The sequence below is a fragment of the Penicillium odoratum genome (genome assembly GCF_028828045.1).
Source record: "Penicillium odoratum strain IBT 22623 chromosome Unknown utg000006l_segment0_segment0, whole genome shotgun sequence".
NCBI classification, from domain to species: domain Eukaryota; kingdom Fungi; phylum Ascomycota; class Eurotiomycetes; order Eurotiales; family Aspergillaceae; genus Penicillium; species Penicillium odoratum.
Window position 1 is genome coordinate 2,807,832 of NW_026643148.1, and position 13,682 is coordinate 2,821,513.

At 48.7% G+C, this 13,682-nt stretch overlaps 3 protein-coding genes across 3 annotated transcripts; 2 read left to right on the top strand and 1 right to left on the bottom strand.

The window, feature by feature from the left end:
• Window positions 1–267: 267 nt before the first annotated feature.
• On the bottom strand, window positions 268–8,689 carry N7520_009506 (type I polyketide synthase; the record flags this gene model as incomplete). Its single annotated transcript, XM_057143440.1, has 15 exons — window positions 268–1,083; window positions 1,136–1,456; window positions 1,509–3,268; window positions 3,322–3,407; window positions 3,464–3,525; window positions 3,578–3,901; window positions 3,951–5,261; window positions 5,318–6,317; window positions 6,372–6,531; window positions 6,584–6,704; window positions 6,756–7,277; window positions 7,334–7,493; window positions 7,545–7,629; window positions 7,681–8,029; window positions 8,081–8,689. The coding sequence occupies 15 exons, from the start codon at window positions 8,687–8,689 to the stop codon at window positions 268–270; spliced, it is 7,686 nt and encodes a 2,561-aa protein (XP_056992728.1).
• A 724-nt stretch (window positions 8,690–9,413) lies between these two features.
• On the top strand, window positions 9,414–10,293 carry N7520_009507 (uncharacterized protein; the record flags this gene model as incomplete). The annotated part of the gene is made up of 5 exons (XM_057143441.1): window positions 9,414–9,427; window positions 9,478–9,505; window positions 9,564–9,582; window positions 9,631–9,708; window positions 9,758–10,293. The coding sequence occupies 5 exons, from the start codon at window positions 9,414–9,416 to the stop codon at window positions 10,291–10,293; spliced, it is 675 nt and encodes a 224-aa protein (XP_056992729.1).
• A 1,157-nt stretch (window positions 10,294–11,450) lies between these two features.
• N7520_009508 (alpha-keto acid decarboxylase family protein) lies at window positions 11,451–13,509 on the top strand (the record flags this gene model as incomplete). The annotated part of the gene is made up of 5 exons (XM_057143442.1): window positions 11,451–11,538; window positions 11,605–11,685; window positions 11,735–13,085; window positions 13,142–13,352; window positions 13,408–13,509. The coding sequence occupies 5 exons, from the start codon at window positions 11,451–11,453 to the stop codon at window positions 13,507–13,509; spliced, it is 1,833 nt and encodes a 610-aa protein (XP_056992730.1).
• Window positions 13,510–13,682: the final 173 nt, after the last annotated feature.

Here is a 13,682-nt window from a genome sequence, read left to right on the forward strand (position 1 = left end):
TGATTAGGCCTGGAGAGAGATTTTTATTTTTGCTTGGTAACTTTTACCTGTGTTTGCTCTTTGTTTCTTTCTTTAATCTCGATAATTTGGTACAATTTAATGTTACTACCTCAGGCAGAGACAAAGCTACGCCATTGAACCGACTACAATACACGAATGCTTCGGCTGAAAACATCTGACTTACAATTGATTCGGCAGTCCTCATCTAATAAATCACGACACCCAGAAAAAGAATGCTCAGTCTATCATCAAACTCAGGGGGAAACCCTAAGACCAAGGTCCGTTGCACAACTTGCTTTTGCTCGTGGCCATTTGAGCCAATGAAGTCAGCGTTGCACCTCCCAAAATGTCAAATACAGCCATTTCAGACTGCAGTTCCCTGAAAAACCAGCTTCGCAGCTCTACTGCAACAAGGGAGTCTACTCCATATTGATGCAATGGTTTGTTGGCATCGATGTTCGCCACAGCGATTGACAAAGACTTGGAGAGCTTCAACGTAATAGCCTCCGTGACTAACGCAGTAGCAATGGCAAGAGATTCGGCCTGTCGAAGAGAAGCAGCGATAGAATCAGGTGTGCCATGATCACCACCTGCTATGTCGTGGGCAGTCACTTGGCTGAACATCGGCTTCTTCAGCAATGTCGCCTGGCTTGCGTTTGGCGACAGACCCACTGTGACCTGGCAATCCGATGTGCTCTGCAAACTGAGTTGAGGATCACAGTAATAGTCCAACATGGCATGGAATTGTGGCTCAGTGACAGGTTCCAGTCCCATGTTGGCAACCAGCAGTTCACGCAACTGGGCATCCTCGGAAATAGCTCCAGCAAATGTGAACACCCCAAGATCGAAAGCGGTTGCTTTCTCGCCGAGCCCAACACGATGACGAGCTAGAGCATCTTGGAAAGTATTTCCCGCTGCGTAATTAGCTTGTCCGGTGGTTCCAACGATACCAGAAATAGATGATAGCATAATGAAAAAGTCCATTCCGCGAGGAAGGTGTTGATGGAGGTTCCAGGAACCTTGAACCTTAGGAGAGATTGATTCGTGCCACGACTGATGAGTAATGTTCTCAAAGAGCGCGTCCTATAACAGTCAGCAGTGCATAATAAGATGCCGTGTGTTAGGAGAAACCTACACGTAGCACCATGGCCGCTTGGATGCATCCTTTGATAGGAGGCATTTGGGATGCGCAGGTCTGTAGCACATTCTGCAGCGCTACCTCGTCCGACACATCACATGCCGGAGCCTTAACATCGACGCCTCTTTCTTCCAGACGATCTATTAGGGCACGGGCTTTCGCACCCTGGCCTCCTGAGCGTGAAAGTAACAGGAGATGGCGGGCACCCCGGTCCGCTAGCCAACTAACAATGTTGCTGCCCAGTCCTCCCAATCCACCACAGACGACAAATGTCGCATTAGGATCCAAGGAATAGCTGGTTGTTGTGTCCAGAATGGTCTGAAGGAGAGTCAGTCATGAACATAGCCACCGCATCAAGAAAAGAGCTCACCATCACCTTGTCCTCCGGACGCATTTCGAGCACCATTTTACCCACATGCTGGCCGCCTTGTAGGATACGGAAAGCTTTCTCAATTTCGCCTACTCCATGCTGATGAATAGGCTGAGATGGATGCAATTTACCTTCCTTCACAGCCGCGAAGACTATTTCAAGAGCAGCAGCACACACTTCAGGCCGCTCGATTGACATCGCGGCCAGGTCAACACCACTATATGTCACATTTCGGAGAAATTGCGCCATTGGGAGTCCCTGATTTGACAGGATGTCTCTTTTGCCAATTTCAAGGAATCTGCCATAAGGCGCGATACATTCCCAGGATGCTAAGAGACTTTCTCCGGCCAGCGAGTTCAGAATGACATCAACACCCTTGTTACCTGTTCGGTGCTTGATAGCCTGTGCAAACAGAGTTGTCCGACTAGAAAATATGTGTGACTCCGGGATGTCATAAGTATCCATCAGGAATTGCTTCTTGCTTTGAGAGCCGACAGTCGCGAAAACAATCGCACCTGCATTCTTTGCAATCTGGATCGCCGCTTGACCGGTTCCACCTGTTCCTGAGTGAATCAAGACTGACTCGCCAGCTTGAATACGTGCCACATTGCACAGCGCAACGTATGCAGTGGCATAATTCACCGGTAAGGCTGCTGCTTCCTCAAAAGTTATGCCAGCAGGGATTTTCACAACAGGTCCATTTTCCTGAACCCGGATCGAAGAGGCAAAACAGCCGTCTCCGAGGGCAGAAACTGCATCTCCCACCTGGAACTTTGAAACCGCACTACCCACACGACTGACCAAACCCGAGCATTCAGATCCGGTGTGGCTCGCCTTCAGCTGTCCCACAGCAATCAAGACGTCGCGGAAATTGACTCCTGCGCACTTGACCTTGATCTCGATCTCGTTGGCCTTTAGTGGCTGGTCTGCAGTGGGGTCTTTAATAAACTTGAACCCACTGATCAAACCGGGAGAAGTGGCATCAAGTTGCAGAGGGACCTGGCAGTCAAAGTTCTGCACTGTTTTCTGTTGCTTGCTGGCTTTTCGCGCGACGACATCATTGAGCTGACTGGGGGAGATCACTCGCGGAATGTGCAGGATTCCCCCTTGCTCCATGTACTCGGTATCCGTACCTGTCGCTCCTTCCGAGGCTAGGAATCGAACCAGCTTTACAATATGCTGCGTTGCTCCAGTCAATTCTTCCTTAGGCTCAATGGAAAGAAGGTGGAGATTGCGTCGCCCATCCTCCTCCATCAAGACACGGAGCAATCCTTCGGCCAGACGGAAGTGCGGCTTGGCTGGCAAGATGCCCCCTCCCTGAGTGATCCACAGCCCATGCAAGGTCGTCGAGAGAAGCGTTTGCAAATTTTCAAAAAGCCGCTTTTCAACGACTGTCCATACCGGACGCTGAAGCTCAACAATGAAAACTCGGAAGGCTCCATCATTTGTCTGGTTCTTGATCGCGTCATCAACTGAGATGATTTGGGCGGAGGAGTCAAGGGACTTGCATTGCTTGGCAATGGAACAGGCCAGACCAAGCTGATCGGCTTGGGTTTGATCATACACGATTTCAACCCTAGACATGGAAGGCTCATGGATCTCCCCGCTGGCAGTAGAAATCATGAGGCTGCATTCGTTCGACCTAATTTCGGGGAAATCCGGTAGCGTGATATCGAGGCCGGAATATCCAGTGAATCTGAGGACGTCGTTCCATTGACTCTCGTCAATATAACGGCCCGATTGGCAATGCGATCCCAGATCTGCACCATTTAGCTTCTTCTTCACTTTCAGTGAGAATGGGTACTCTAATTACCTTGCCACCATTGCTCGAGCAAGCCAAAGATAAAAGTCGACCGACCATCCGGAGAAACCCCGTCGTACAAAACGAGCTTACCACCACTAAACAGTTTGATTAGAAGGGCATCGATACCAGTGCTAAGGGAGGGAGGTCAGACGTTTTCAAAAGCTTTCGCGCATTCTGCAACGCCGATTTGAGGGAAGACACCCTATGGGAAATCTGCAAGACATGATAAGCTAGCGAAACGAAGCTAGGCAAAAATTGAACATACCAGGGAGGCCACGACTATATCATATGTGCCACATTCTACGTCCTGAAGTTCTGGATCTTGCTTGATATCCAGTACTTTGAATTCCATTCTTTCTGCGTTCTGCTCAAATTTTTCTTGAGCTTCCGCGACGTCTTCTGGTGACGCGTCAGTGTAGTCGAAGTGCCCATACCGCGGGGCAATTTTGTCGCTTGCCAAACTTTCAATAAGGAGCCCTGTGACAGATCCGGCACGTCCGCCGATCTCTAGGATCTTCATCTGGGGATGAGCATGAGAGAAAAGGTCGAGATATTCGACCAATCCACGCAGGCCGTTTGATTGATTTACCTGATTCTTTAGTGAAGGAGAACAGCGACACGGAAGATACACTACTTACAAGCTCGTAATATGCTTCGCTTAATCTTTCTCCGTCCTTGAAGAAGCTTGAAGGGTCAAGTTCTCCCGATAAGAATTTCCCCAGGTTTTTTGCCACGGAAGCATACAAGCAACCTTGTTTGGTTTTGCGAACACGTTGCTCGACTTCCTGAACATATTCAGCATCATTAAAGAAGGTTTTCCATCCATCAGTGGAGATTCCGAGATTGCCCTCTTCTACTAGTCTCTGACGGAGCACTAGCCAGTTGTAGTAATTTTTCAGATGTGGCTGAGAGAAGAGGGCGCCTTTCTCTGGTATAGTGGAGAGCGCATCTCTGATCCCCCGCGCGATTAGAAAGTCCAAATCGTTGAAAATGGAATCATGGTCAGCATCAGTAGCATTTTCTTTCTTGCACAGAAGGGCAATCTCATCGTTACTCATGAGCTTCAAGTCTGGCTTCCACGAAATCTGATGGCAGAGACTATCCACCGACTCTCCATCAATACCCGCAAGATCAGGCTCACTGACAATATTCATGCGCAGGCCTTGGACGGAAACCAAAGTTTTCTCCAGGTTATGATCAAGTGCCACAATGTTTGTGGCAGGTCCAAGGAACTGAGACACTTCCACACATGAGCCATATGTCTTGAAATCCTGCGAATTCATCGTTCGGCTATTCACCCACAACCTATCGAGATGAGTAGGCACAGCGGTGGGAACGATTTCCGCATCACTGTTTACTGCGGCCCAGATCGATGATTGGAAAATACAATCCAGTGTCGTTGGATGAATCGTCTCTCCTAAGGAAGACGAGAAGTTTTGGACGACAGCTGTCATCTCTCGCCCAAGCGTGTTCAGGGACAACTCGTTGACCAGCTGGAACGCTGCACCATAGCCATATCCAGATTTCTTCAGAATATCGTACATCTTGTCGCTGCTCATGTTCGACTTGCAGGTTGCTGCTGCAGTTGCATAAGCTTGTCGTTGAGCTTCCTGGAGCTCTTCTGCCACTGCTATGTTCATCTCCTCTTCCTTGTTGACGTATACGATCTCAATGGAGCCTGTGCAATTTTCTGTCCATGTCTCATTCTCCAAGGTACAAATCTTGAAATCGAACCATCCTGAGCGTCTGGACTCCATATTCTTGGCAGGGCGTAGGTGTAAACTGGTCTCGATACCCTGTGCACTCAATGGAATGCGAATCGCTGCACGGAATGCCACATCTTGAACATTGAAACCCAATACTGGTCTTCCCTCATCCGCTATCTGCTTAGCCGCCTCGATGGCCATGACCAGCATTCCAGCACCAGGGTAGAGGATTGTCCCATTGATCTATTTACTCATTATTAGTCCATTTAGTGAATGAATTTTCAATATGAGCTGCTCACTTTGTGGTCCTGGACCCATGGCATTTCGGATACGCGAATGATGTTTCTCCACCGTCCTTCCAGCGGGTTCTGGTTTGGGTCGGGTAGACCCAGAAGGTCATTCCGCGCAAACTTCCGCAGGCGATGGTTCTTGCTTATCCTACTCTCGTGCCAGTAGGACTTATCATGGTTGAAGGGATACTCCGGTAGGTCTGGAAGAGCTCTGCAGGTATCGTCATCCTTATTCAGTAACGATAGGTTGATCGGATACCCGGCGGCATACAGATCACCGAAAACAGAAAAGGCAGTATCAACAGCGGACATCTTCCGCACCAGTAAAGACAAATATTTGACAGACGAGACTTTGTTGATCTCCTTCAATATATCTTTGCAAGCTCCCTGTAGGACAGAATGTGGCCCAATCTCGAGGATATGATCTATCTTGAGCTTCCTGCGGTGACTGCCATCCAGTACCCTCGACGGATCTGAAGATGTGGAGCAGAGAGTTGCTAGACCAGCAGAGAAACGCACAGGGGATATCATGTTGCGCACCCAGTGAGACGCCTGACACGGCTCATCCGGATCGATCCAGTCACCCGTAATAGAAGATACCATCTGTGGCCGTGCATGGTGGGGTAAACCAGACCCCTCCAGTTCACCCAAGGCTGCTAGGTATTCAGACGCAATCTCCTTCATCTGGGATGAATGGTAGGCAAGATTGACCATTAGTCTGCGACAAAATACTTTGTCCTTATCTAGGCGGACCTTCAGTGCATCCAGCTGAACGCCTTCACCGGAGATCGTCACACTTTTTGGACTGTTGATGCATCCAACGGTGAGTCGAGGGACCTCAAACTCAGCACCGGTTGCTTCTATGTACGGCAGGACCTCATTCTCGGAGAGTGCCACCGCTAGCATTGATCCTTTCATTTCGGCGTTCTTCTCAAGGCCACTGCTCATGTTACCCCTGTAATACGATACCTTCCAAGCAGAGCGTCTGGAGATCGCGCCGGAGCAGTACCTAAAGCAAATAATTAGAGGCCTTCCTTTCATGGAGATTCACTGGTCGACTCACGCAGCTGCAACCTCTCCAGACGAATGACCCAAGACTGCTTTAGGAACCACATTGAAAGAATGCAGGAGGTCCACCAAAGCAATCTGAAGGATTGTGCACATGATCTGGCTGTACTCAGTTCGATTGACGTTAGACTCGGCTTCGGGTTTTTGGAGTTCATCTGCAACACGTCAATAACGCATCTCTAATATGCTCAAAAAATCCTCACATACCCACGGGGTCCCATTCGCATCCCAAAGTACGAAGATATTCTCCTGCTTCTTTGACCCACTGTAGGAATTGAGGGTATATGTGGAGAAGCTCACGCCCCATGGCGTACCACTGGGCTCCTTGCTACTACTGTGTCAGCAACATGACGTGAAATCCAAAGGTTGTCCGACTAACACCGGAGAAAATCATGGCAAGCTTGGGTGATTCACTGGACTGGCAGCCTGTGCTGAGCCGGTTTGCCAGGGTCGTTAAGTCATCTGATGGCCGCGCGATAGCAAAGGTCCTCCATGGTAGATGTGTCCGCCGTGTGCCCAAAGTATGCGATAAGTTGTGAAGAAATGATTTGGCATCGTCGATCGACTTGGTTGACAAAAATGAACTCCAGGCATTCTGGATGCGGGGAATGCCTGCTTCGTCCACCGCAGACCAAACAAGGAGCTTAGGAGCTTCAATCTTGACCACTTTATTGGTTCCGTTCGTGATTGGGTGCACTGGGACATCATGAGTTGTCGTTCCATTGCAAATGCTTGAAGACAGCGATGGCACAGAGTTATGGTTTCCTTTCATGTGGTTCAAATTAAGGAAATTATACGCATCATCCATGACAATGTGTGTGTTAGATCCTCCGTATCCAAATGAGCTAATGGATGCTCTTCGCAGTCCATTTGTGGGCCAAGTCAAAGCCTCTTGAGGAAACTGAGAAGGTTAGCTTTTAAATGCCTAACGGTACGCAATCCAGGGTTTCTACTTACCTTTAGGTTCCAGAATTCATCATCAATCCTAGGATTCAGATTCTGCAAGTTTTCACTATTTGGTGGAATGATACCCTTTTCTAAAGCCAATATGACTTTCATCATCCCAGCCATTCCACTACCGCCTTCCAGATGCCCAACGTTCGACTTGACGGATCCTCTGCAGAATTTGTTAGTTGGCAGGATATATTATAAAAGTCGGCGCACTCACATATACAACGGCTCGGTCGCAGAGCGATGTTGCTGGAAAACGGAAGCGATAGCTTTGATTTCGATGGGATCTCCGATGGCAGTTCCTTTTTCCCATTAGTTTTTTTTACCTCACTTGTAGAGATGTAAATTCCTACCAGTTCCGTGAGCTTCAAAATAACGTGTCATCGCCAGATCGAGACAAGCTTCACGATAAGTATCACGGATCAACTTGGCCTGCATCTCTGGGCTAGGCTGCGTGATACCCGGAGTCTTTCCATCCTGGTTGGATGCGGATGCGCGAATGACAGCACGAATGGGGTCTCCATCCCGGACCGCATCTTCCAGCGTCTTGATGACTAGAACACCTACACCTTCACCGCGGGAATAACCATTTCCACACGCATCAAAGCTGTAACAACGGTTGTCCTTTGACAGAAGACCCAAATTATCCATCATCAATGTTGTTTCCGGGGCCAACAGAAGATTGCTACCCATGGCTAGTCCCTATACGCATTCAGTATACTGTACATTCATTCTCAGGCGGATTCAGCCTACCATTGTAGATTGGCCACTCCAGATAGATTGACATGTCAAATCCACAGCCATCAAACTGCTCGAGCAAGCTGTGTCGATAGTTGCGCTGGGGCCTGTAAGGTTAAAGAACCAGCTCACACGATTTGCCAGCATGTTCCCTGTTGACCCGGTAATATTATACTTGCGCATGTCAAGAGGATCTTTGGTCTCCATCATCAGCCAGTCATGGCCTGACGAACCCGCGAAGACTGCGGTCTTAGTCTTGGCGATGCGCTCCAGCGGAATTCCCGCATTTTCCAGCGCGTGAAAAGCACCCTCGAGAAGTAGTCGCTGTGGGGGCTCCATGGCCTCGGCTTCTGCAGCGGTGATAGAGAAGAAAGGAGCATCAAAACGACTGAGATCGTCTTTCAAAAAATGCCCGCCGCGCATCGATAGACTGTCTAATCGGTCCGCCTCTGGACTGTAGTGTCCCTCGATATTTAATCGGTCTGGGGGAAACTCTGTCACAGCGCATCGGCGCGACATTATCATCTCCCAGAAGGCATCCGGGGTCACCGCATTCTGGGGAAGACGGAATGACAATCCCACGATGGCTAGTGGTTTTGGCGATTTCTCAATTGATTCTATCATTGTGGTTGGTTTTTGCGCTTGACCCTCGGACTGGGACTGAAGGGAAAAATCGACGTATATACGGGAGTGGAAACGGATCCGTCCTTATTGTTTCATTATGGAGCCTTCTATTCTATTTATTTTATTTTGTATTTGAAAGTAGCTTCTTGCATCAATGGGCTACGCGCCCAAGTATTGACGAAGTCTAGTTTGTTACATACTGAGCATGTATTACCGGTATTTCAGGGACGAGGCTGAGCACAGTGGATCTCGGTATCTGCAGCTGAAACGCTAAGAGGATCCTTGACCAGAACAACAATGAAAGTTTAAAAGACAATTAAAAAAAAAAACTCACTTCAGGCAGGAAGAGACCAGGATGACACCCAAATAAGCATGGTGAACTGTCTCTGTGGACCCATTCAAGTATTCGGACAATTCTTTAGCATACTAGTAGATGACGATCGCTCTAGGCGAATCACGAACTGTGGCAATATGCAGGCAAATGTACACATATGCATACACCTTCAGCTGAGGATGTTTTCATGCCCGACCATTTTTAACTTCAACTTTCCCTAGCCTGCTTCCAAGCGTACTATCCACTTTCGCGCATTTGCCCTTTGTGTCGGCCTTGGCCAATTCAGCACCAGCATCATTATACAGAGAATATCTCCTCCCACTATTGTTGAGATCCCGAAGAGCGCTTGTTTATCATATTATATCTTCAATCAGAATCTGGATTTTCAATATGCGTTTCTTGTGGTATGTCATTTCCCCCCACTCTTACCGCTACCCTTGCTGACTGCGTCCAGTTTACATGGAAAAGGGACCAATTCCCGCGTGAGTGCACCCGGACACTTCACCAAGATACTGGGCTAATCAAAAAGTTATCAAACAGATCTTCAAACAGCAGACTGGTAAGTGACCCTAGGTAAGAAATTGGATCGAGCTAACAAAACAAAAAGCTGCCCTGCGCTATGAACTTGGAGAGAGTCACAGCTACGACTTTGTCGATGGACCTCACGTTTGGGAGATGAATCCAGGTAGACGAAAATCAAATCGCATGACTGAAGAAATCTAACAAGTTGGTAGATCTGGATGAGTTTGTAATGGGCGAGGAAAATACCTTTGCTATTTGCGATCCAGCGTCGCCATCCTCCTGCCTGGAAGCGATGGAGAACATCGAGCGTTACATCGCAGCTGAGGGACCTTTCGACGGCATCATGACATTCAGTCAGGGCACCAGCATCGCCCTTGGCTGGTTGATCAAGAGGCAACTGGAGGCCAAAGGTGGCAAACCTTGGAAATTGCCGTTCAAGATTGGAGTCTTTTTTTCAAACCCTTGGGGAGTGTACGATGGCCAGGCGCTTGAGCAGGGCCAGATTGCTTATATGTATTCCCCAACCTTTGAGGGCCTGCTGGACTTTCCCACTGCGCATATCTGGGGCTCGGCAGACAAAGATCAGGCAATGGCGGAAATGCTCAGTAACTCCTGTGTGGCAGAGAAACGATCAGTCTGCGTTCATACTCGGGGGCATGAGATTCCGGCTGATATCAATACAGTAATTTCGATGGCCAAGACGATCAATCGGGCGATTGTACGGGCTGAGTCAATGGAATCATCATAAAATGCAATCATAGTACTCCCAAGTGAATTTGCACCTGGACTCCATATTTCCCTGTTATTGGCCGAGAAGGTAATTTTCAAGAGATCCCGTGTATCATTCTGTGGCTTTGGATAAGACCCATCTTAGGGGTTCACAACCAAAAATGTCAGTGGATACCAAGTTTCCAACACGTGGCTATTGGACCGGTTGGAACGGTAAACTATATTTCCCAAGACGAGCTGGACTGCTTAGTAGAACTATGAACCAAAATCGCGATGCGTTCTCCACAAATATGAATCGCCTGAATCGGGCGAGCAGCCATTTTCCGGACATTTCCACCTGCTTCTCAAGGCCGAGATCTTCAAGCGGCCCTCCAGACTTTAGGCCTTGGAAAAGGTGACGATACCGTTCAATTGTGTCTAAAAATAGCCGAGAATGATCTAGATACCACAAAGAAGCTAAAGGGATGAAAATTACCAAGATCCACTTATAGAACCTTGGAACCAACTGACCAATCTCCGGTCTCCACGGCTGAAGTGGAACCTGTCAGAATAAAGATAGCGGTTGATCAAAGAGATTGGCTGGTCAGATCTGCATCGGGATTCTGTTGAGGGCTTGCTTATACGAAGCACTCGGAAGAGAACCTAATTAATAAGAGGGAGAGAATAAAGGCAGGAGAGCGAGACGCTATGGTCACACAAAGCTGATTGGAAGCACTCCTGTCCAAGTAGGCTCCAACAGGTTCTTCATGGCACACGGCATGCCGCAAATGCAGCTTGTGCATCGGTGACTACCAGGCGTTGAATAGAATCTAATAGTCGGTGGGACTCAGCCTAGTGCTTAGTTGCCGATTAACTTTCCCATTGACCGTACCCAGACAATGGTCGGTCCCCTCGGCTAAATTGTCCTTGTCTCTCATTCTGGAGCCACTGAGTTCGGCCGATGCTCGCCGGCTAATATGGGGCAAGCTGAGATCCCTTACTTATCTTAAGTGGAGTTGTGAATGTGTTCGTTTGCAAGTGGAGCTGGAAGTCCCAGCCTGTACCAGGTGGTATTGAAACCGAACTCGAATACATGTTACGATCCGTGAAAATACCAGAATACCTAACCTAGAATATGTATAACAAGAGCATTTTTAGGGCAGGAGTTGAGTGTCTCCATCACAATATTCATCGGCCATGCCATCACGAACCTCTGTGTCGGTGGCACAATACCTCTTTTCCCGGATCAAAGAGGTTGGCATTCGATCCGTTCATGGCGTACCAGGTACTGGCTACCCTCTGATTCCGCCAATTGCAGAAATGCAGAAAAGACCTCACTAATGCAACTCAGGGGACTACAATCTGGCGTCACTGGACTATGTAGGCAAAGCTGGACTGCGCTGGATTGGCAATTGCAATGAGCTAAATGCTGGTAAGTGTCTCCTCCATTCCCGACGAGAGGAAATACTGACGCTTGGCAGGATATGCAGCCGATGGGTACGCTCGCGTCCATGGAATTTCTGCGTTGATGACAACCGCCGGGGTTGGGGAGCTGTCAGCCTTGAATGCGATTGCAGGAGCATATGCCGAGTACGTCCCCATCGTGCACATCGTGGGGCAACCCAGCTTGCGATCCCAGCAGCAGAAGAAATTACTTCATCATTCTCTAAGTGACGGCGATTTCGCGGCAATTTCCAAAATCTCGCAGCGGGTGACTACCAGGAGTGTGCAGATAGACTGCGCAAAACGAGCGCCCGGGGTGATTGATGATATTATTGGTGAGTGTTGGAACACCAGCAGACCTGTCTCGATCACTTTGCCTATGGACATGGTTCATACCCCAGTCCTGGCAGAAAATCTGGGACGGCCACTCGATCTTGGTGCCTCAACAAACGATATCGCACACGAAGCTTTCGCGGTTGACGCTATCCTCGAAGCTCTGCGGACGGCACAGCGACCCATTCTTCTGGTCGGGGGGTATAACGTACGTTTCACGAAGCGAAGGGAGGTGCATTTGCTAGCTGAAAGACTGGGACTACCCGTCTTTTTATCCGCATCTGGGCGTGGAATTATAGATGAAGAACATCCCAATTTCAACGGGCTTTACTTGGGAGACTGCTCCGATCCATATGTCGCGGAGAAGGTCAGGTCCTCGGATTTGATCATCTCCGTTGGCAACATTCACTCTGACTTGAACGTCGCATCTGTGGCATGGGACTTTCATCCATCGAATATGGTCGAGCTTCGCGATAAAATGATCCACGTACGGGGCAAACAGTACCCGGGACTGAGCAGTACAGGCCTTCTGCGGGCTCTTCTCCACCGCCTGGCCGACGTCACAGCGGTGGATAATCGCAATCGCAAGGCTTTTCAATTGGCAAATGGTTCTTTTGAAACAAGCGGTGCAAACATTTCATCCATTCCACCCGCAGCTGTCAATAAATATCGGGTCTCTAAGAGTAAATTGACAAATTGCGAGTCACGAAATATGGCGCATACACTAAGTTATAGCGAGGAAAGTCCTCTTAACCATGACTGGCTGTGGCCCACGCTGAGCAGCTGGTTACGCCCCAAGGACACAGTGATCGCTGAAACTGGAACCTCAAACTTCGGAATATGGTCTACCAAAATGCCTCATGATATCACCTTCATCAGCCAGTACGTGTGGGGGAGTATCGGTTACTCTCTAGGCGCTTGCCAGGGATCCGCAGCAGCAGTTCAGGACTCAACAAGTCCTGACCGACGAACCGTTTTATTTATTGGTGATGGGAGCTTTCAGTTCACCTGCCAGGAGTTGAGTACAATCATCAAGCATAACCTCTCGCCTATCATGTGAGTTCTTACCCTCCGGATTCACTACGCAGGGACAAGAAACCTAACCGGCATAGCTTCGTGATCTGCAATCAAGGCTACACCGTTGAACGGCTTATTCACGGTTGGGATGAATCTTATAATGACATCCAGGAGTGGCAGCCTCGGAAACTACTGGAGGTGTTTGGCGCCGATCCGGGATCCTATCAGACCCACCAAGTTCGAACCATGGCTGAGTTCTCCGCTCTTTTACAGGATCCATCTTTCAACGACAAGCAGGTTCTTCGAGTAAGGCTGTCATCCACAAAGTATCTGGCTTGCTTTCTAACGCGTCTTTCAACAGTTCGTCCAATTACATATGGATCGGGATGATGCGCCATCCGATCTCAAGACACTCGCTCAACAGCTCGCAGCACGGGACTCGAACTCAAGAGATAATGAATGAAGCGGAGACCGGGACCAATGGGAGAAACATTAGATCAATTAGCGCATAGAGGATACGCAGATGGCATAGAATGGGCGGCATTCTTTTTTTATTTTTATTCTTCAGAATTCTGTCTTGGCACCTGTACTGTGGGTTGTTTTGGGAGGCTATAGTTCACTATATATTACGGTAAC